This window comes from Haliotis cracherodii, unplaced genomic scaffold, assembly GCF_022045235.1.
Source record: "Haliotis cracherodii isolate W230 unplaced genomic scaffold, xgHalCrac1.p SCAF_16, whole genome shotgun sequence".
In the NCBI taxonomy this organism is placed as follows: Eukaryota; Metazoa; Mollusca; class Gastropoda; order Lepetellida; family Haliotidae; genus Haliotis; species Haliotis cracherodii.
In genome coordinates, this window is record NW_027266271.1 from 16,270,670 (window position 1) to 16,294,767 (window position 24,098).

General features: G+C 38.6%; 1 protein-coding gene across 2 annotated transcripts in view; it reads left to right on the forward strand.

The window, feature by feature from the left end:
* Positions 1–4,344: 4,344 nt before the first annotated feature.
* Positions 4,345–24,098, forward strand: part of LOC139463876 (src kinase-associated phosphoprotein 2-like) — a 34,619-nt gene continuing 14,865 nt past the window's right edge. Inside the window, exons 1-7 of one of the 2 annotated variants that reach the window (XM_071245286.1) lie at positions 4,345–4,486; positions 5,219–5,362; positions 5,811–5,888; positions 16,827–16,901; positions 18,824–18,937; positions 21,147–21,241; positions 23,345–23,414. In XM_071245286.1, the coding sequence (XP_071101387.1) occupies positions 4,447–4,486; positions 5,219–5,362; positions 5,811–5,888; positions 16,827–16,901; positions 18,824–18,937; positions 21,147–21,241; positions 23,345–23,414 (616 nt within the window). In that variant the 5' untranslated portion in view covers positions 4,345–4,446. Of the gene's footprint in view, positions 4,487–5,218; positions 5,363–5,810; positions 5,889–16,826; positions 16,902–18,823; positions 18,938–21,146; positions 21,242–23,344; positions 23,448–24,098 lie in introns of both variants that reach the window. The other variant, XM_071245285.1, reaches the window with a different exon arrangement.

Here is a 24,098-nt window from a genome sequence, read left to right on the forward strand (position 1 = left end):
CCCGAAACCTTTGGTAATAATTCCTTAAGTTCCTGCATTTGGTCCCGGGAAGGTCACGACCACCGCGTTGTCTTATAGACCGTTATATATATTTAGATGGCAGATATGTGCGAATACTCGGATCTTTCAGCTTATGTTCAGGAATATGCCTCATTTATACTCCCCCAAGTCCTTTTCTATTGAACATAATTCCACCCAGTAAAGTGAGTGAGTGGGGATGGTTTTACGCCGCTTTTAGCTATATTCCAGCAATATCACGGCGGGGGACACCAGAAGTGGGTTTCACAAATTGAAGCCATTTCGGGAATCGAGCCCGGGTCTTCGGAGTGACGAGGGAACGCTTTAACCTCAAGGCTTCCCGACCCCCCTCCCAACTCATATGTAGTACTGCTGAATGACAGAATATGCAAGTTCTGCGCTGAATCGAAGCATCAAACTGTGATAGAAGATGAAGCCCACTTCTTACTTGACTGCTTCTTCTTTTCAGATCAACGTTGCAAACGTAACAGTGTACATCGAGAAAAACTTAGTTTTTATTCATTCATTCTTTGGCCAGTACTGAGAAGTTGTATTAATTTGATCTTACAATGCTTTACAACACCTCTTAGCTTTCACTTTATATATAATGTACAAAGAAAGCCTTGTAAATAGAACTCTAAAATGTAGATACAGCTGGATGATGATAAGTTCAAATGTGTTCAAATTGTATATACAGTAAACTACGTTTATAACGAACACACTTATAACGAACTGACCGATAAAAGAAGTTATGTTTTAGTCCCGGGGAAAAATGTTGAAAAATGCTGTATATATGCTTATAACGAACTACGGTTATTACGAACTACATTTATTGGTCCCCTTGAGTTCGTTATAACCGTAGGTTACTGTAGGTGGTCATGGGTTTGATGGGCATCACACTCTTATCTGTATGTAACATTGTTTTTGTACTGTTGTACTAGCTCCAGAAATAAACTATTTATCTATCTTATATCTATTATAGCTCGGTTGACTCGCGCCAACAGGAAGAGACGTTGTAGTGGCAACCCTTCCAGAAAGTCCTTTTGAAGGCACTCTGGATAATCCGGCGTGAAGGTCTTGCTTTGCGATCCACGCAAGCAGTCACAATGGCGCAGCCATGTCAGAGTCTGACCACCCGATCAAGTTTAACCGCCTCGTCGACCAAATATGGATCAGAGGAAATCATTTGTATGCACAGCCTTGTTAGCCAGGGAATGCCACGAATACCGTTGGGGTCGTAAATGTACCCTCTGTACCCAAGATTTTGTAATGTGTTATTTTGCTTGGAACAGAATCGTGTGAATCAATATAAATAAAATCACATATTTAACTTTGATACGACCTCTCTCTTCACTCGGAGAAACAATCAATTGTTTTAAGAGATTGAGTCCGGATTAACTGGATTTCACTGTATAAGGTTGTTTCCAGGTTTGTCAGCACCATACCCGTTTGTGGGTTTCACCAAAGTGGTAAATGTCTGAGACCTGTATCACTAAGGACTTTCCACATTAAACTGACACGCAATGATATACATGGAATACTGTTCAAAGCGGCGTTAACCCACCTCACTCGCTCACTATTATTTGGTTATTTTATTGCGCTATGAAACCCTGTATTCACATTTTACAGCCATGCTGTGAAATCAGATAAAAGTTAGTAAGATCCTTCTGGCTGTTTCCGTTAACAAAATATGTGCGTTAACGCACACTGCTAAAGCTGAAATAAATACCTCTAATACTAATACCTAAAGAGTTGTGTCCTGGCCCAAACCGAAGAATCCAAACCCTGTTGGGATGTGAAGAATTCGAAATGGGCCAACTAAGGGACACAACTCTTCACTTCGCGTAATGGAACGTGCAGCCTATGGATAGTGCATTGGTTAATGCGTTGGTCATCATGCGGCGATTCCCTGCATTGTTTTTTTGTGAGCTGCTCATTCTTGGTGTCCCCTGTCGTCTTATGAAGCCGTGGGGGTGAGGCGAGGTGAAATGGGGTTTAACGTCGCGTTCAAGATTACTGCACTTTTATCGCAACGTGCTTGCAGGTGTATGTGTGTGGATGCTTGTTATGTTCCGGACTAATGGCGATTTTATAGTGATAGCCCACTGAGATACCATGCCACATTTTTAAATGATTACCCTAGTGAGACACAGTATACTGATTCCGACAGGAGGCGACTAAGGGGATCGGGTGGTCAGGCTCGCTGACTTGGTTGATGCATGTCATCGTATCCCAATTGCGTGGATCAATGCTCATGATGTCAATCACAAGGTTTTCTGGTCCAGACTCGATTGTTTACAGACAGTCGCGCGGCGTTTGTCTTATAAATACTTCCTGGATTCAACTACTTTTAAGCGTATGCTACATGTGCATTATGCACTGAATTGTACAGTTTGTTTGTTGTTTTACGCCGCACTCAGAAATATACGAGCAATATGACGGCGGTCTGTAAATAATAGTCTGGACCAGACAATCCAATGATTGACATCATGCGCATCGATCTATACAATTGGGATAAGATGTGAATCATACTATGTTGAGGGGGCGCCAGTGACACATTATCTTGACATATTCACCTGGAATCTGTGTAAAAAAATCAAACTGAATTAGAATTAGAATAGGTCTTCAGCAGCCCATGCTTGCCGTAAAGGGCGACTATGCTAGTCGTAAAAGGCAACTAACGGGGTCGGGGGGTCAGGCTCGCTGACTTGTTTGATACATGTCATCGATCCCAATTGCGTGGATCGATGCTCATGATGTCGATCACTGGATTGTTTGGTCCAGACTCGATTATTTTACAGACCGCCGTCATATAGCTGGAATCTTGCTGAGTGCGACGTTAAACAACAAACAATCAAACAAAACTTCAAACGGACAATTCTACGGACATATGTGCGTTGCTATGCGACGTCATCATTGTGCCATGCAACCAGTGAGAGGTAATGGGCTGACTGAGGGGTGGAAGCGGGTCAACAGAGAGATGAAAATGGTTGTGTCACTTTCCGGAACTATTGTAGCGTATGTTTTGTTTCTTTGTTTGTCGTTTAACGCTGCACTCAGCGGTATTCCAGCTACGTAACAACAATTTGTAACGAATCGGGTCTGGGCCAGACAATCCAGTGATTGACGTCATGAGCATCTATTCACGCATCTGGGATACCATAACATACATCAACTAAGTCAGCGTGACCATCCGATCCCGTTAGTCGCCTCTTCCGACAAGCATGCATGGGTTGCTGCGCGAAGACCAATTCTATCCCGGATCTTCACGGGTGGTACTGAATGTGTCCAATTTTGAGGAATACACTATATCTTAAACAAACAGAGATATCGCAGAGATATCCCATTCGTCACCACTCGTCCCTTTCCGTAACCTGCAAGAAGATTCGTCCCCCTTTTTTTATTTTACACATGTCTTGCATCTAAATATATGCCCCAGATAACGTTAAATGTGTTCAATCATACTGTATAAATACCGTAAGTCCCGATGTGTTTAAATAGCGTCTGGAATATATATGACAAGGCGGAAATAAAAGTGAATTATTACGCAGCGAGTTGACAATTCTTTTAACTATGCCCGTTTGCGCTTAAACGGAAGCCAGTCGCAAAAATGGCCACGAGAGGGGCACGAGTGGCTATTCGACTTGTCCCGAAATTACACGAGTTGGTCACGAATGAGAGATATCCCTACCATGTTCTGGACATAACGCATTGTTAGTGTAGATTGAACAGTTTGACCATTGTGATCAAACCCAGATATCCTCAAAAACTAATTAAAAAAAGTCACCTCATCCACGACAGTTTTCACACTAGTAGCCGGTACAGCATGTAATTGACCAAAGATCACGTAACTATAACAATTTAAACGATTGAAAGAAGAACACTGTATTGTGCATTCGTTTTAAACTATATTTCATTTTATTTCATTTTTGTGACGATTTTAAAGTATAAGCACTTGCTTTTTTGTGGTACGAAGTAACTACGCCACAGGTAGCGAACACTAAGATCTGATTTTAATGAGATTGTGAATTTATGAATTTAAACGTCAATCAGTTATCATTTATTGTATTTAATTACTAAATGAAAATACTAACATAAATCATTACGAGCACATATCAAGCCTTTTTATTTGTTTAAGTTATTATTTTGAAAATCCTTGGGTAAACGCCTGCCTTGAATAAGAGCCGGGTCGAAATATAAGTATTTAAGAACTTTTTTTCAAGATGAATGCGTCAGGGAGGAAAACGGCACAGCTAAACATTTCGCCAGCCAATCAAATGGCGTCAACAATATGAACTTTGACCTTACCGCAAGCAGGAAGTCAAAGGCTGGACCCGGAAGAGAATTACGAACTTTGAGAGACATGAGCTGTCAAACATACCTTTATTGGTAATTTTGAAGTTTTTGGAAGGGTACATTTAATCAAAGATGGCACAGTTTCACGAGAGCATTCGCAATGCTTTATCAGGTGAGGAAACACATTCACTTTCACTCGATCTATCCAAGTAACCGACTCGCGAAAGACATTGCTGTACCAAGCCTAAGGCGAATTTGTAAACATTTTCAAGTTCTCGTGTCCCATTCCCAGTGGGTATCACCACGGACCTATATAACCAGTCCGTGGTATCACGAAGTAGACAAATAATGCAGGCAGGAATAAAATAAGAGCAGGGAGAGAATAATCCTTTTGTTTTATGGAATTTGTATGTTTATCAACAGATGATCATCAACAGTAAAGTCATGTTGATATAACTTCAGCAAACAACTGATGAGTGATAATTGATTGATATATGTACTGCTGATAATTTTGTTCTTGGTCGTCTAGTGAGTGAGTGAGTATGATTTTACGCCGCTTTTAGCAATATTCCAGCAATATCACGGACACCAGAAATGGGCTTCACACATTGTACCCATGTCGGGAATCGAACCCGGGTCTTCAGCGGGACGAGCAAACGCTTTAACCACTAGTCTACCCGACCGCCCCTCAACATAAAATTGCAGGTCGCCACAATGATTACATGTTTCTGTAACATTGCAGACTGCATGATATTATTTTCAAACTCTTGAAAGAAGTTAAAAATGTATGTGTGTTTGTTCTCAGAAAACAGAATAATTATCTGAAGCTATGTCACGTAATAATTCTTTTCAGTTTTGATGTATGAAAGTTATAATATGTTGTGTAATTTCTTTTTTTATGCAGAATTTGATAAATTTCTGGAAGCTCTGAAAAGTGAAAAGTTATCAAAGAAGTTGCTAAGTAACAAGGATAAGCTGATCGAGTTGCTGAAGAAGCTGAGGGATGACTACCCAGCTCTTGCACCAACCCCAACGAATGATATAGAGGGTAAGATTTCTCTAGATATGTTTTTTAGCCAATGAATTATACTCACAACTTGATGGTTTTCTTTAAGTATTAAATATATTGTCTGTTGGGTATTTTTATGCCAAAGAGTACATATTTGTAAAATTCTTTTGCTTAAATGCTGTTTCAGTTTTCAATGGTGTGCCAAAGTTTATCACAATTTTGGGGGGCTATGGGGCTCAGGAAGGCCAGAAAATATGACACATATCTATTTTTCAAATATTGTTTATATATATATTTGAACATTATTTAGGGACTTGTCATTTACTTTAGGGAGGGAGAGGGGGAAGTTGTAATGAAAAGATGCAACATGTATTTGAAGGGGTTGGGGTGGGCAATGGTACAGTCCTAGTTCACTGCTCCTTGCCCCTTCAACCCAGCCCCCCCCCCCATTCCTTTGGTTAATGACCTTCTTCCTTGTTGGTTGCAGGGTCTGATGGATCAGCGGGGAAAGTGAGCAACCTGAGTGTAGGAGCGGCAGATGACGATGACTACGCCTACACTGAGAGTAAGTATAACCCTGTTCCTTGTTTGTGTCACAGGTCAGATATTGAGGTCACAGGTCAGATATTGAGGTCAGGTGTAATGTTAGTGCTGGTTTAACATTACCTAGGCAGTTGGAATAAGCACTCAAGAACGGTCACATCACTGTCAAGTATCAAGGAAGTTTATAGTTGACATGTTTAGATTCACATTTCATTTCATAATTTCCATTTACATCTTTTTATGACCAGTTACAGGGTGTTTCATTACAAAATAATAGGACTACACTGTATTACCGGTATACCGATACACTGAAATATGCTTTTCAAACAATACATACCGTATTCGACGTAATAAGCGCCCCTCTTCAATAAGCGCCCAGGGCGATATTTGTTAATATATTGGCAAGTGAACAATCCCAATTAGCACCCCTTCCAACTGATCAATGTACACAAGACTTAGTTATTCGCGTATGATACGCACTCGTGTGTTATATGCACCCTTAATTATGAGCAATTTAATTCTGGAAAAATATATCTGTCGTACATAAACATTTCAGGTTGTCAGCTTCAACCACAAAGTTTATCTTTCAACTCTGTTTTTTACACCAAAATAATATTCTAATAAGAGCCCCCTATTCCTAATTTTGAGAGCGCCCTGGGCGCTTATTACGTCGAATACGGTATTGCAATATTTTTTCTGTCTTGTGGTATTTTGAGTAAAAAATATTACAAATTCCATGTATAGTTTATCTTAAGATCTATACAGACATTCTGTCACAAAAAACAGCAGAAAGGGGGAAGTGATTTTTATCCAGTATGTAAAAACTAGGATCTGTATGGACAATCAGTGTAAAAAAATTCAGCTCCTAATATATCGCAATACGTATTGCAGTACAGATACCTGCATCGAAATATATTGCAACACAATGTTTTCCCCAATACACAGCCCTATAGAAGCTTTAGTGGCCTGGGAGTCTATGTCAGTGATCTGATGGCTGTTTCTAGTCTCAGCCTAGACACTGCACTTACTGCAATCTCATTAAAATCAGATATTTTTCCTCTCTGTGTGAAGTTCTGTTGACACCTTCACAGGAGGTTATGTCAGGTTAACTATTCAGCCTACTCTAATTCTTGGTACACATAGGTGAAATGTTCAGGCCAGCCTATCTGAAGTCTATATCTCGAAAATTAAGTTACTTGGCCTATTCAGAATGAAAATAATAAAAGCCACCACATTATGTTGTGGATATTTTATACATCATGTCATTTCTGGGCATGAGGGCATCTTCTTTTGTTAAGATCAAAATTTCCAAATCAAGGTTGTAAAGAAAGCTGACGTCTGATTGGTTCAAGAATCCAAGTGTCCTTCATTTATATTGGCGTTCAGTGTTTGCTCAAGTTCCACCTGATGCATCTTCCCGAAAAATCCAGTTTCCACCCTTGCCAAACTAGGCTGGTGTTATGGAGTTACATTTTGGCTGGACTAACGAGTCTATGCAAAGCCCAATCAAAATTGCGCAACGAAATCGAAACCCGGTTCGTAAACAGTCATGCAGATTTCGTTCGATTGCAGGATTTGCAGCGCATGTGTGCCGCCAACTCAGATATTTTCATGTTTTTAATCAAGGTTCAGGGTTGTGATTCAACTGCAATAAGAAGGAATATCAACTTATTAAATAAAAGTCATGTATCAAGATTCGAATTGTATCTCACCCATAGTAACAGGATATCTTAACCCCCATCGTATCGTTACACTTCCATTACATATAACATGTAAAAATGGCAAAAAATACTTTTTGTCATATTTGGATGATTTCAATGCTGCATGGTTTGAAGATCTGTTATGTTAGTTTTAGATCAAGTGAAATGTTTATGAAGTGTACAGGTTGGAAATAACTCCAATCTCATTGAAATCAGATCTTAGTTCTCGTCAAGGCTAAACAAAGATCTGAGGACATCCTATTACGGGTCACATCAGAACGACCTTTCATCCGACCAATCAAAGCGTCGCTTACCAGATCATGACAGTGACAGTCAGAACGTGTTTTCTAATCATGCAACCTCGAAAACGTTAACATGTGATATTCCAAACGACAGTCACGGCCCGTACGACTGATTCCGTCAAAATTATCGTCTATCTCTTGCTTCCATGGGATAAACAGAGGAGGCGTTGCACAGTACGTGGGAAGCCATGCTATACAATCTCAACCATATATTAGACATTCCGGAATGTTTGTTTGCTCAGTTTCCAAATTTTAAATGAGAATTGTGTCAACATATTTTTCAAGCGTAGTGTGAAATGGAAGTCGCCAGGTTGAAACAACGAGAAAGCTGCTTTCTAATTGGCTGATGTCGACTCCTTGTTAGTCATTTCAGTGGTTGGTCAAAGTTCGCGAAAGGTCGTTCTGACGTGACCCGTAATGGGATGTCCTCAGATCTTTCTTTAACGGCAGCAAGAACTTAGATCTGATTTTACTGAGATTGGAAATTAGTCATGTATGCATGTTACTTTAGTTTAAGATATGTGATACATGCATGTTGTGATTATGTTGTTGTTTTTTTTATTTTCAAGCATCAGGTTTGGATTTACTTTACTTTTAGTACAAACTTACTGTAGTTGTGAACTACTCCATCTAATACCATTGTTATGTGGCTGTTTATGATGGTGAGGGGAGTGAATATTGTGAGTGGCAGCAAGAGAACGAGGAGCTCATAAAATCTTGAGTTTTGGGAAGTAGTCTGTGGCAGCCTGTGAAATTACAATATTCACTACCTCCTGTTTACTGCTACATGACATCATTGTAACCATGGTAACATTACTAACACAGTACTTTAACTTAGTGAGTGTATTATTATGTTAACTGTAACTTTGTATATACTAAAGTCAGTAGTCTATCATACTGACCCTGATACAACTGTATAACAACTGTGTTTTTATGGAAGATATGTTCATTTCAGAGACTACATGTTAGTCTATAAATTTAGTTTAACATTAAACTGGATAGTTTCTCATAGACATGATAGAACTGATAATGCATAATGTGTTTATCTATACTGAATCATCTAGCTATTCCTGTCATCAAATTATGAACTGAGCATCTCAAAGAACCTAAGATTATACTTGAAAGAAAAGCTGAAGCTTATTTAAAGCGGCAGGAAAGTTTAGTCTGAAAAAAATGCAGCACAATAGGTTCAGCTGCAAATTGTTGTTTGGGACTTACAAGTAGTGGGCAGTGGGAGTATTTTTGACAAAAAATATTCTGTACCTGAAAGTGATGTTTCTGAAAAGTGTGCCACCTGTTGACCTTGATACATGAGTGATGACAGACATCAGATATAGGAGAATAGTTTATCATTTGTGATCTGAATAAACATGCATGTTGTCCTGTCTTGAATATGATTGCAGTGTTAAGCTGAAAGCAGATTTTTTTTTATATAACAATGTCTTAAATTTCCAGTGTCCTAAAATGGGTGGATATTTATATTTTTTTGTCGGCAATATATTGCAATACATATTGTAAAAGTATACTTGTATACTTGTGAATAAGATCCACCATTTTGTATCTTCCTGTAAGCCTAGACTTGCTGTAGGTTTTCAGTTGCCGAGTATAGCTGCACCAGCTCTCCCTCTACTGATTCAGGTCATAAAGCACAGGGGTGGCCCTGTAAGTTGTCTTAGTCTAAGGTCCGATCATTTGATATTCTTATTCTGTGGGAGGAGGGGTGGGGGGGGGGGGGGGGGGGGGGACTGGGATTTTATCCATTAAAAGATTGTCCTAGAAAAGACTTTAAAAAATTATTATTATTCAGACTGTCAAAAAAAAAGAGACTGTCTTCCACAAAAATGTCCTTGTTTCATGGTGTTTTTCCTTACAAAGTAAAAGTATTGAGGCACATAGTTTTAATTTAAAAAATCTAATATCCTTATGAAATCCCAGTAGGTTTCTCCAAAGTGGTAAATGTCTGAGACCTGCATCACTTCAAGCTTTCCTCTCACATTAAGCTGGCACATTGTGACATAACTGGAAAACTGTTCAAACACAACTGGGGCGGTCGGTTAGCCTCATGGTTAAAGCGTTAGCTTGTCACTCCGAAGACCCAGCTTCGAGTCCCGACATGGGTACAATGTGTGAAGCCCATTTCTGGTGTCCCCCGCTGTGATATTGCCGGAATATTGCTAAAAAGCGGTGTAAAACCATACTCACTCACTCACTCACTCACTCACTCACTCACTCACTCACTCCAAACACAACTCACTCAATCATGTAAAGTATGGTTCATACTCTGTAGATTTCTTTGTTTGTTGTTAACACCGCATTCAGCAATATTCCAGCTATTGACGGCAATCTGTACCGGTAAATTATCAAATCTGGACCAGGCAATCCTGTGATTGGCATCATGAGCAAATTGGATACGATGACAAGTATCAACCAAGTCCAAGAGCCTGTTAGTTGCCTCTTACGACAAGCATAATCTCCTTTTACGGCAAGCATGGGTTGCTGGAGACCTATTCTCATCTGGATCTGCTGACTAAAGAGATATTTGGCTACTGGTGGCTACTGGTCATTTAATGAGAATTTGCATCCCTTAGGTGTGCCAGAAAAGTATGGTCATGGGTTCAAATTTGGCTGATTATGTTTCTAGATAGTCATCCCCATACCTGTGCTTGTAGGTTTCACGAAAGTGGCAAAGACCTGCATCACTTTAGGTTATCCTCCCACATGAAGCTGACACCCTGTGGCACAGTCAGAGCTACAGATATGAAGCGTATTTGCGTAAAATACCAAAAAAAATATTCAAAACCCAATAACTTTCAATTAACTTGGGTACAGAAACGCATGCATTAAATGAAAAACTCAAATGTATAAAAACAGCATGCGTAAATACCCAATGAAGCTTTTTCAGCATTATTTCATTTTGTTTCAAATCTTAAAATGTTCACTAATTTTGCAAAAAAACAATGGAGTGATGAATAGATGAGTGAAAAAGTATTGGTTACTCAATGAAAATTGTAATACCGTATTCGACATAATAAGCGCCCAGGGCGCTCTCAAAATTTGAAATAGGGGTCTCTTATTAGAATATTATTTTGGTGAAAAACAACAGAGTTGTAAATTTCGTGGTTTTTGCAAATATCGCCTTGGGCGCTTATTAGAGCGGGGCGCTTATTACTAAGGGTGAAACGATACACAGATATTCCGATGTATCGCGATACTTGACCCACGATACGATATACGAAAAACGTGGGCCCATTTATCGATACGCCATGATACGGAACGCAAATCTCAAGTACAGCGTTTCCTCGCTATTGTGCCTTTCAATAAACCGCTAACTTGGTTATAGCGCGCGCTAACGCATGGCTCCCAAAAACGTACTTACATTTTTAATAAGCTCAGGTTTTACACCGACTGACGTTTTTTCCCATCTCATAAAACATTATCAGCTGATCACCCCAAAGCACATAACACCAAAAATACCAGTCAGCAAATCCGAACTGAAGTACGCAATTCAATACCATTTTATACTGTCTTGTTATCAAAACATGTTCATTGTATTTCTGGACTTGTGTTTGTAATATATTTTATTAATTTTATTCAAAATTTCATTTAATATTGTTTTCGTTAAGTTATGTGAAATCGTGTGTGAAGAGATACAGCAACCACGGTCAGATTACTGCTTTTGACGCATTGAAACGAACTTTAGTTGCTAGAGAATGGATACATATATTAAAAATGCCATACTTTGACTCGTTAAAAGTCATATTTGTGGCAATTTGACTAATATATGTCAACATAACGTTATCACAATCGAAATACATGTAGTCCCTAGGGTGACTGGTCAAATTGTTCCAAACGTAAACATATCCTGCAACAGCAATCACCAGTACAAAAATGCCACACTTGTGGCTCTTATAATTATAAATATATATATAGTAAAAACTGCAACTAAGGTAACACGATATCGGAATAAATTATTCCTGATAAAACAATAATTTCAGATACAATTTCTTCGACCAATGCATAAAAATTCTTTGAAGTTGTATCACTGGTGGAGTACATTAATTATTTTCTGGTGTTTGAACTTTGAATTGTTTTGAAGGAAAGATGAACAACTTCAGTAGTCCTGTTATTATAAAATAATTTTGACTGTTCTAAAATCATGAAAGGTTCAATCTTGACATGCTTTAAGTGTTTGTTTTTTTATCATTGTGTATCGAGATACGTATCGTATCGTGACCAGAATATCGAGATGCATATCGTATCGTGACTTTCCTGTATCATTGCAGCCCTACTTATTACGTCGAATACGGTAACCCAATTAAGATAGAAACCCTAGAGTAAAAACTCAATTGCTTCAAAAGTTATCTGGAGCTCTGCAAAGTGTAATACTGTTGAAATTTTATCAATGGATTACCACTGGCTAATGGACATCAATATCGTTCCCATTGCTGTAAAACATTACAAATGTATTTTTAAAAGTCAAGATATTTTCATGATTTAGGCCAGACAATTGTGTCATCGCACTTTAGGAAAGGGTGCCGTGATCAATTTGTTTAAGAAAGATTATGGAATTAGAATGCTTCCCAACTTACATTTTTTATAACTGTAATGTAAAAATGTAACAATTAATTCATTGTGGCCTACATTTTTTGGCTAAGTTCAAGGTCTGAAATAAGGTTAAGAATTGTGTAAATTGTACAAAATATTAAATGTAATTAAAGTGACTAACTGTATAAAGTCATATTTGACATGAATGGTAAAATCAGAATCACATTTTGTAGAAAAAGTCCAATGTCCATTGAGGTTACAGACAATAGAAATGAACCTTTCTTCCATAATAAACATGAAAATAATAATACAGTAAAATATGTTTATAATGAACACGCTTAAAATGAACTGATGGATATTAGGAACATATTTTTTGGTCCCGGCCATTTGCTGTATAGATGTTGTCATTATGCTTATAATGAACTAAAATAAGTGATCCATTTGAGTTTGTTATATCTGTAGTTTACTGTAAATATAACATCATACCTGTGAAGATCTTGGCTAGAATATGTCTTCAGCAACCCATGCTCGCTGTAAAAGGCGACTAACGGGATCAGGTGGCCAGGCTCACTGACAAAGTTGATGCATGTTAGGGCTGGGCAACCCGGGTACTCGGGTCGTATGGGTACTGAGTAGGACCCGGGTACCGTCAGGACTACCTGGACCCGTGGATAATCATGTGATTATATTGTTTAATGGCAAAAATTATCTAGAACTCTATGGTTACACTATAAGTGATAAATGTCCACATTTCTTTCTGACTTTGCACACACTATATGTTTGCATAATAATAAAACATCAGTCAACTTCAGTGTATGCATGACGAGATTGGTTTATACGTGTATCTAAATTTATTTTGACAGGAGTACGGTCAAACTATTCCCAATCAGACATGTTTTACCTATCTCTTGAGACCTACAGCGGGTACCCGGGTAGGGTCGGGTAATAGGGAGGTGGGTCCCCGGGTAGTAAATTTGGACTCGTCCCAGCCCTAATGCATGTCATATCCCAGTTGGGTAGATCATTGCTCATGATGTTAATCACTGGATTGTCTGATCCAGACTCGATTATTTACAGACCTCCGTCATAAAGCTGGAATATTGCTGAGTGCGACGTTGAACAACAAACATCAACAACATATAACCCACACTGTATACTCACTGTTAATGGACTAGTCTCAATAAAAACTGTCGTCAGCTTCTGAACCACACTGCCAGTTTGACAGAACCGAAAGCTGGTGCAAGTGACCTCAGTCTGGGGGTCAAACCTAGTGCTTCCTCCCACATATTTGACAAGTAATTAACTAGGTTTAACAACGTAATCCTCTTACTGTATAGGAAGCGAGGACACCCTGGTGGTCCTTTCCTTCTGTTTTGGACAATAATTACTTTAAGCTTTGTACATTGAGCGGACATCTTTGACGAGGTCAATGTTTATGTATGGATAATGAAACATCTGGCAATGATGAAATTAATCAACGATATTTACCAGTCCTTCCATTCAAGCAACTATTTACCAAATCGGAGAAAAACTTGGGATTTGCCTGGTCTTGAAGGTAGAGTTTGTGATTTCTTTGCTTTGGGGGAAATAGTGTTTATACATTGTTTATATAGCTCTATGTTTTTTGCATATTATCATAATGAGAATTAAAGTTTCATTTGGTCGGGTCTTTAAGTAACTGTTTAATTATTGTTACAGTTTAAATCTAGTCTTAGAAAGTTTTAGTTCAATACCTTGTTTTGTAACAATCCTGTGACTCTTAGTTAGGATACCTTAGATAATTAACATATCTTGTTTTTGTTACCATGGTTACGCTTGCTTTTAATATTAACCTTGTGTGAAATGCTGGTTTTATTAATTGAAACTTGTTTTGCTGTGTTATGTCCAGCTTGTGTTCTTACGAATATGATAATATGAAATATATATGCAGTGACATGTGGAAACCCTTTAAAATCTTCCAATTTGTACTAGTACTATTGAGAAGTTTGGTTCCAACTATCATGGATATTAGCATGACAGGACTAATGTCAGTTTCTAATGCTAAACAGGCCATTGTCCTGCAGGTACCACTCTTAGGTACCGTGATACCACTTTTAAGTATACTTTTTAGTACCTGGTGTACCATGACAGACTACGATGTACAAACTACACTACTGGTCTCCTTATTTAGCCAGTGTCCACTGCTAATCATGAGACAAGGAAAGTGAAGGTATAGCTGTGTTGACAGACGTTTTCAAAATCAAACAGGAATGACATCATTGTCGGCCATGTTTACCTGTAAAGTCCTCCTTTCTTTGGGCGATTGTAATACAAATTTGTTGCTGTTCCTACAAATTACTGTTCCCGCTGGTTCATGGTAACAGAGGCTGGTAAATTCAGGAACATTTCATTGGCAATAACAATTCTACTTAAAGTACATGGGTACTAAAACATAGACCCGTGAAGATCCGGGGTAGAATTGGTCTTCAGCAACCCATGCTTGCTGTATAAGGTGACTATGCTTGTCATAAGAGGCGACTAATGGGATCGGGTGGTCAGGCTCGCTGTCTTGGTTGATGCATGTCATCATGTCCCAATTGCGTGGATCGATGTTCATGATGTCAATCACTGGATTGTCTGGTCCAGACTTGATTTTACAGACCGCCGTCATATAGCTGGAATATTGCTGAGTGTGGCATCAAACAACAAAGACAAAAAAGACTAAAAACGTTAAAAACGTTAGAATGACCCTTTCAGGTTTCTGTACATAACCCATTACTCACAATATTTGTTGCCTCGTAGTTGTACCAAACTTCTCAGTCTAATAGCATGGGAAGGACAATACTGTTACCATGGTAACACAAGCCCTAATTATATATATATGATGAATTGAATCATGACAGGAAGCACTAATGTGGACAGTTAATCATGTTGGTGTCCTCTTTATGCGGCGGCGGGAAGTGTCCTCTTCATGGGTCGTTGGGAAGTGTATATCCCAAAGACAGTTAATCGTAATTATTTTTGTTTAGAAAGACTCTGTCAACTATCCAACAACGATACAATGATAAATTTTGCAAATTTCTAATGTACATGTTCTCAACACACACACACAAAAAGTATCAATTAGGTAACTCTTAGCTAAATATAATGTAAATGTATTTTGTACAATGGGTCAAATGGCCTTATACAAATAAATCTGTCTGTCTGTCTGTTTGTCTGTCTGTCTGTCTGTCTGTCTGTCTGTCTGTTAATCATGTTGGTGTATATATTGCCCAGATCATCTGGAGAGCTTAAGGCTAAATGAGTCATATGTTGTTGAATGCTAGCAACTTATCTCAGTCTCAACTTTCCCAAACCTGGGTATGTAATGCGGTACGGTACAAGATACACAATGCGATAAGAAAATTCTACACTTGGCATGTTTGCAGGAAACTTCCCTCATCAGAGAGAATGAAAAGAAATCAAAGCAAAGTTTATTGTGTAGATTTGTTGTACAGTAAACTACGTTTATAACGAACATGCTTGTAATGAACAGACGGATATAATGAACTGGTTTTATTTTGTCCTGGCCATTTGCTGTATGTATGCTATATCTACGCTTATAATGAACTACGGTTATAACGAACTAAAATTAGTGGTCCCAGAGTATCGTAGTACACCAACCATGTGGTAAATTGTCGACCTCTACCAACAGTGTGATCAGGAAGACAAGTGTTCATTCTTTAATACTTGTTTTGGTACTCATGTTTGCATTATTATCATGACGCATTAATTTCATGATTTACGGTATCATTTCGTATATGTCACTAATGGGGGCTGCGGAGAGTCATGTAAGAAAAGTCGGACAATATTCGATTTACAGACTCTAATCACTGATTGGCTACAACAAAAGTATTTTTAAATATAATACCTCTCTCCTTAAATCAGTTGCCTCAAACTGCGTATGCTTTCTTTGAAATTGAGTTAATATATTACAAAAATCTGCAGGCTTCCATGTCAGTAGACATGTGATGGTTGTCATGGAAACTGAATTTGAATCAGTGAGTTACATGTATAATTGTCAAAAATTAATCTTGTTTTTTAGGCTAAATGAACCTTGTGTTTTCATAATGATTTCAAATATATTGTATGTGTTAATGATGTGAGTACACAAGGATAAGATTTTTCTGTGGATCCATTGAATTTCACTGATTATCATGCTATTACAATACATTGCAGTAATCATCTGGTCTTCCAGATCCCTTTGTTTTTAGTTTTTTTGTCTTTTATAAAAAAATTCTAATCCCTGATTACAAAAACTTTCTGCGGACAAAGGATGTTTTAACAGCAGTATTGAGAATGGATTCATTATAATCATGTGTTTAATGATAATTTTGATGTTATTTTTAATAACGAATACAATTTATATAATAATATATATGCATTTGTAAACAGATGTGCCTGAAGTTGCTGTGAAAGATCTAACAAAAGCTGTCAAAATGGGATACTTGGAGAAGAAGAGGAAAAAAGGTAGGTTCATTTGAATCATAAATACTCCCTTAATTGAACTACTGTTAAGTTTAGGCTAGTTTAGCATTAGTATAGAATTACTGTGAATCATACTGTTTGCTTGTTTGTTTGCATCAATCCATGCAGTTAGGATACAATGACATGCAGTTAGGATACCATGACATGCAGTTAGGATACCATGACATGCAGTTAGGATACCATGACATGCAGTTAGGATACCATGACATGCAGTTAGGATACAATGACATGCAGACAACCAAGTCACTGAGCCTGACCGTCCGATCCATTTAGACAAGCTCAGATTGATCTATATTCTGACCCAGAAACCCGAGCTTGGTTACTCAAATCACATTTCTAACAGACACAATCAAACATGAAGATTCTTGGGCAGAATAAGTTCCTAGCAACCCATCCACTTTAAGAGCTTTAAGACATGTCTGTGGACTGAGTGGTGACTATAGCTTCAAAATTTTAATATGGTAGTTCACAAATATGTTGAAACAAGGAAATACCAAGGCATCATTCTCATGTGTAACCCAGAAGAAAATGATGTCAAAATGGAGTGATGAGGTGATTTGTTGATCATACTATCTACCACTGGTAGCCTGATCCAGCCTCAGTACCAGATTTTCCTCTCTGTTTCCTGATCATATGACAAATCACTTCCTAAAGGCCAAAATGGCTTCTATCAAACTCATCGTTGAGTATATCATGGGGACATCTTGAAAAGTATGTGAAGTCTACATCACCTGACAGAATGGGAGGGACAGTGTGCAGACAGGAGTTGCTACTCGTGAAGATTCGGGGTACAGTAGGTCTTCATCAACCCATGCTTGGGTTTATGGGAACAGATACTGGTAAATTCAGGAACATTTCACTGTATATTTTTTAACAGGTGTAAAAAATCTACTTTAAGTACCTGGGTACTAAAACGTAGACCTATGAAGATCCGGGGTAGAATAGGTCTTCAGCAAGGCAACTATGCTTGTCGTAAGAGACGACTAACTGGATCGGATGGTCAGGCACAATGACTTGGTTGATGCATGTCATCGATCCCAAATGCATGGATCGATGCTCATGATATTGATCACTGGATTGTCTGGTCCAGACTCGATTATTTACAGACTGCAGTCATATGGCTTGAATATTGCTGAGTGTGGCATAAAGCAAACAAACAAACAAACAAACAAACAAACACAAATGTGTCTAGTCAGGCCCTCCCATGTCTTCTTCAGAATGCAGGACAATGAGTAATTCTTCATATTAACCAACATGTAAGGTATTCGTGTTTCTTTTGTCGGTGAGTATAGTTATAATCATGTCATGCCATGGACCTGAATATGGACTATTGTGTACAAATGCAGACCACACCGTGACCTGTCACCATGCCGATCGTGGTCATTGGGCTCCGACAGAATGGATAACGGTCATGTTGTCATATCGTCAATTTCTGGTTTGATTGGTCCAGAATGAATTATTTACATGGCATCATTATGAAGCTTGACTATTGCTGTAGCATAAAACAACATTAACTGGTTAAGAACCAAACTTTCACCAACTGGGGGCACAGGTGGTCCAGTTGTCAAGGCAACACATTTCTGAGTGCAGAGTTGATCGTGGGTTCGAATCCATGATTTTCCCTGATTATTGACCATTGTGAGTGAGTACCATGGTGACATTGTACACAACGATCTTAGCTCTAAGGTGATTGTAACTCCAATACCTTATCATCGATGTTGCGCTGAGGTTGTTTTGTACAGCGGCACCCACACCCATTTGCATAGTTTGTGACTTTTTCCAGTAAACATCTGAGACCTGCATTACTTCTTGCTTTTCTCCCACATTAAGCTGACATGCCGTGATATGACTGATATATTCTGTCAAAGTTGTAATAACCCCGACTCACTCACTCATTGTTCCAGCCACGCTTCTACAAAGTGCATATCAGAAGAGGTTCTGCGTGATCCACAACAAGACCTTCTACTACTATGAGAAGAACAAGGATGTCAAACAGTCTGGAGCCTTTTTTCTTGAAGGTAATGTTCTGAATGTCAGTCATGGCCTGCAAGTGGCACACAAAAGCTGTTCCATGTTGATTTCAGAATTAAGTTTCTTGACCGAGTAACCTGAATCTCATAAGTTATAAGGTGTAGCAGTATGACGGGAGGTGTATGTGTTTAGTAAGTATAGTTTAGAGGTGTATGTGCATCCCATGTCAGGTTTGACGAGGCGAGTGGTATAAAACCAAACGAGGGTTGCATAAAACCACATATACCCCTCAAAATACTGCTACAATGAATTTATCATATTGACATATTCAATATTCCATTGTAAATGAATTAAAACAAATTGAAAATCGATAGAAAACAGCTGTTGAGCAGAGGCTAAATGTGCTGTGTCATTTGATTTTCATTGACTCGTTCACAGCGTGCCGCATTTTACTTTGTAGCAGGGTATAAGGAATTAATTCTCCTACTCAGAAATTTACTTCCCTCCCAGGGGGGATACATAGTACTTTGTCAAGATCATGTGAACCAATCAAATCTCAACATTCTGAATCATGGGTGAGATAAAACCCTGATTATATACAGACCTTGTGCTGTGTGTCAAGGCTGGTTAAACACATGTAATTCAAGTTTGACTGCTAGAAACATCACACATGATGTACCCATTCGTATAACCCAGGGGATATTCTGACATGTGATTTGATGACATTCAAGGTCGATTTCATTCAGCAGGAAAGGGGCATAAAACATCTTGTTTTCACAATAACCTCGAATTTGTATGAGAGCATCTAAAAGCTGTTTCATCAATGAAGAAATGTCAATGGTATGAATTGATATTATATGTAGAGACCTCAAGATAAATGTTTTTGTCATACATTTTAGTATGCATCTTATTGCAATATGAAAATTATATCAAAACAGTAAATAAAAAACTTGACATTTGGGATATTTCAGAGACATATTTTTTTGTCATAGGAAATGACCATAGATGCAGGGTATGCATTTAATTGCCATATGAAAAATGTATCAAAACAGTAAGTAAAAAACTTGACATTTGGGATATTTCAGAGACATATTTTGTTGTTGAAGGAAATGACCATAGATGATTAACCAAGTCATGTTCAGTAAACAGATCAGAGTAAACAGTTATTTTGGGGCCATAGTTCCTGTAAGATCAGATTATGTTGTGTTGTGAACATGATCTCATGTGGTGCACACATCATTGCGTGACAACCTACTTCCTGGGATGTTGCCATGGCGACCATTGTGATGTCACATGCAAAGTAGTTAGAAAGTTTGTACCTATTTGCATAATCATTCTGTAAACATAATATTTATACGGATTTGGATTTCATGTCAGGATTTGATTTTTGTTATCGGGTAAAAGGACCGCCTCAATGGGCAAATGGATAGAGCGTCTGCCCAGGGAGACGAAGGTTTGTCCCTGGCCATATAATACCGAAAAAAAGATGTAACTTGTTGTTTCCCTGCCTTGTGCTCGGCATTGATGGGGCTGAACAAGGACTTCTCAGTGTTAGTGTAGTGTGTCTGAGTAGGGTCTATCAAACATGTATCTCAGTGGGCTGTCACTATAAAACCAGCATTACTGACAAGTACAAGCAGAGCGCATGAGACACAAGTGCATGCACATTGCTGTATAACATCTTCCCGATGCAAGGGAGTTAACTGACTATAAAAGTCCCATTTTAACCTTTGCCAAACTAGGCTGGAATTTCTGGGCTCGATTTTAGCGCCACCAGTGGCTATTCCGAGTTATGTCAGTTCTATGTCCGTCCTACTGACCAATCAGATTCCAGATTCCAGATAATCACTTGCATTTTGCTTCAAGCAAAATGGCGGCGCCCAGTCAAGACGATCTGATCAATAATCAAACCCTATGTTTTGATAGAACAGGTCATACTTCACTAAGTGCATCAAATCAAGTGAGAACCTTGATTAAAAACATGAAAAGATTCGGCAAATATCTGTTGACTCAATATAACTCCATAATTCCAGCCTAGTTTGGCAAGGCTGGAAACTGGTCTTTTATAGTCAGTTAACTCCCTTGCCTCGGGAAGATGCTGTATAAGTGCAAGAATTTTGGAAGCGACATTAAACAATATTTAACCTCACCTAACCTGTATGGCTGAACCTCTGGTACACATGGTACACATGGTACACATGGTACACATGGTACAAGTGTTGGTATGCTTCATGATGTTGCTTTCCCTACTTTCAGGCTATGAGTTCCGTGAGGCACCGCAACATGTCAAGGAGGCTGCCAAGAAGGAACTGAGCTTTGAGATGGTAGCGCCAGGGAAGCGGTCATACCAGGTCAGATGCAGTGATTAACCTGGGTCTATCTTGTGTCTGGGGCGGTCGGGTAGCCTAGTGGTTAAATCATTCGCTCGTCATGCCGAAGACCCGGGTTCGATTCCCGACATGGGTACAATGTGTGAAGCCCATTTCTGGTGTCCCCCGCTGTGATATTGCTGGAATATTGCTAAAAGCGGCGTAAAACTATACTCACTCACTCACTCACTATCTTGTTTCTAGAACAGGAGACTTTCAGTAATAATTTGGGGGGTTTCAAAGCATGATTGAACATGGGATAGGCTTGCGCTTCACAGATTTCATAGATGTAACTGATGTGATGTCATTGCTCATGCTCAGACGAGTCCCAATTTACTACGTGGGTACCACCCACCCACCCCCACCCCCCATTACCCGCCCTACCCCGTGTACATGCTCTAGGTCTCGAGAGATGGTACAAAATGTCCGATTGGGAATAGTTTGACCGTAGTCTTGAAAAAATCTGTTCATATACACATATAAAACGTCAGTAGGAATGCGTTCATAGTCAGAAAGAATTGCGAATATTAGTGACGTGTGGTGTAACCATGGAATTGTTGATATATTAAACAATATATCACGTGACTAACCACGGGTCCGGGTAGTCTTGTGGGTACTCGAGTACCCAGGCTACCTGTGTCAGCTCTACTCAAAAGCATTTAGCTTTTTCTAGATGGGGATTTCAATGCCAGATGATGGAATATCAACGCTGACAGCCTGAATGAGTGTATTTCTTGCCTGAATAGAACTGTCAGTTATATGTAACATGTCTACGAGTTGGATTAGTTATTGGGATTTAAACAGCATCCCATAACTGGCAATGTTATTAGATTCATTCACACCTTGTATGTGTGTAGGGAAAGCCTGTCAGATGTCCTGCTGATGAGTGGGAAAGGTGATCCTATAGTTGTAGGCTTGGGTTTAGTCCAGGGATGTTCTGATTGTCAAATCCTGCATTTATAAATGAAAACAGAGGCAAAGCAAATACTGAGAGCATTCACCACATTCACTGGGATGCATGTTTAGGAATGAATGCTGTTATGTCATTATTTTGAACCACTTAAAATCAATTTTCGTACGTAATCATTTGAAAAATACAATACACAGTTGAATGCTTCATGATCTTCTAGAACCTTGAAGATTCAGGTTTGAATAGGTCTTCAGCAACCCATCCTTGCCGTAACAGGGGACATGCTTGTCAATAGATGCTCATGATGTCAATCACTGGATTTGTAACACCTGCTATAATGTTGCTAAGGAAACCACTCTTCTTTACCAACCCGTGATGGTACGGGTTAAAACATGTCTTCATCTTCAGCAACCCATGCTTGTTGAAAGATGCAACTAAGGGGATCAGCTGGTCAGGCTAGCTGACTTAGTTGATCTATCATCGTATCCCAAGTGTGTAGATCGATGCTCATAATATCAATTACTGGATTGTCTGGTCCAGACTCAATAATTTATAGACCGCCATCATATAGCTGGAATTATTGAAACAACAAACAAATAAACATCAAACGATCTTCTAGAGATAGCACTTGTAGAATTTATTCAATTGGGGACTTCAACATCTATTTTTAACTAATGGCCTCTGAGTATGCACAGTCTTTTGTCGCTTGTGGTAGATATACTCAGGGACCCCTGTGTTGTAGTTAGGTACCCCAACATTAAAGACTATTTTCTGCAACAAACTCTATTTCTTTAAATAAAAAAGAAATGATCCCCTGCTCCCCAAGAATATCAAATGGTTTGTCCCTTGTACATGTTGTAAACATGTTCTGTTACCCGTGAAGATCCCGGGTAGAAAAGGTCTTCAGCAACCCATGCTTGCTGTGAAAGGCGACTGTGCTTGTCGTAAGAGGCGACTAACAGGATCAGGTGGTCAGGCTCGCTGACTTGGTTGATGCATGTTATCGTATCACAGTTGGGTGGATTGATGCTTTAGATGTCAATCATTGGATTGTCCGGTCCTGACTCGATTATTTACAGACAGCCATCATGTGGCTTGAATATTTCTGAGTGTGGCGTTAAACAACAAACAAAAAAACAAAAAACAAAACAACATATCCTGTTTTTTATTTTCAGTTTCTAGCAGAGTCGAAGGAGGAGTTCCAGTCATGGCGGGTTATCATCGAGAGTGGCGGAGAACCTACAGGTAGCAGTGACATTCCGATAGAGGGCGAGTTCGGTAAGCTGGTGATAACGCTTGCTTTATTAACATTTAGACATGTAGAGAAACATGCAGTATTTGCAATATATGTGTTACTATCATTAATGAATACGATTTCTGAAATATTGTTAAATATAAATTCCAGTTAATATATTATCTATTATTATCAGGTAAATTATTAATTTTAAGGTTAATGAATAATGATTTCAAGGTTTTCAATATGAAGATTTTAGAATGTTCAGATTTATTGTGGTTAAAAACCCAAAGATTCAGAAGTTATGACTTAAAAAACTGTTTATTTGAATTGTCTTGTATTATAATCAACAATCAACACAATCACACAGAAAAACAGTACATATTTGTAATAATGTGATATTCTGTTGATATAGTATTGATATATCAAGAAATCATTTCAGAAAAATGTACCAAAAACTGAACAAGTATTCACCACTGTCCACACCTACGTAGTAATCTAGATTTTGCACAGAATAGATTTTCTACAAATAGTTGTCTATTTATCATTAAGTCCATTTGAAGGACTGTATGACTTTCTCTCATATTACATACTTATATATTCTAGAGCAGCATTCTTAGATCTTTGTGTCTAGAGCACAGTGTCTTGCTTACAAATAACATTACAGTACATCCATTTCCCCATCATCACATCCC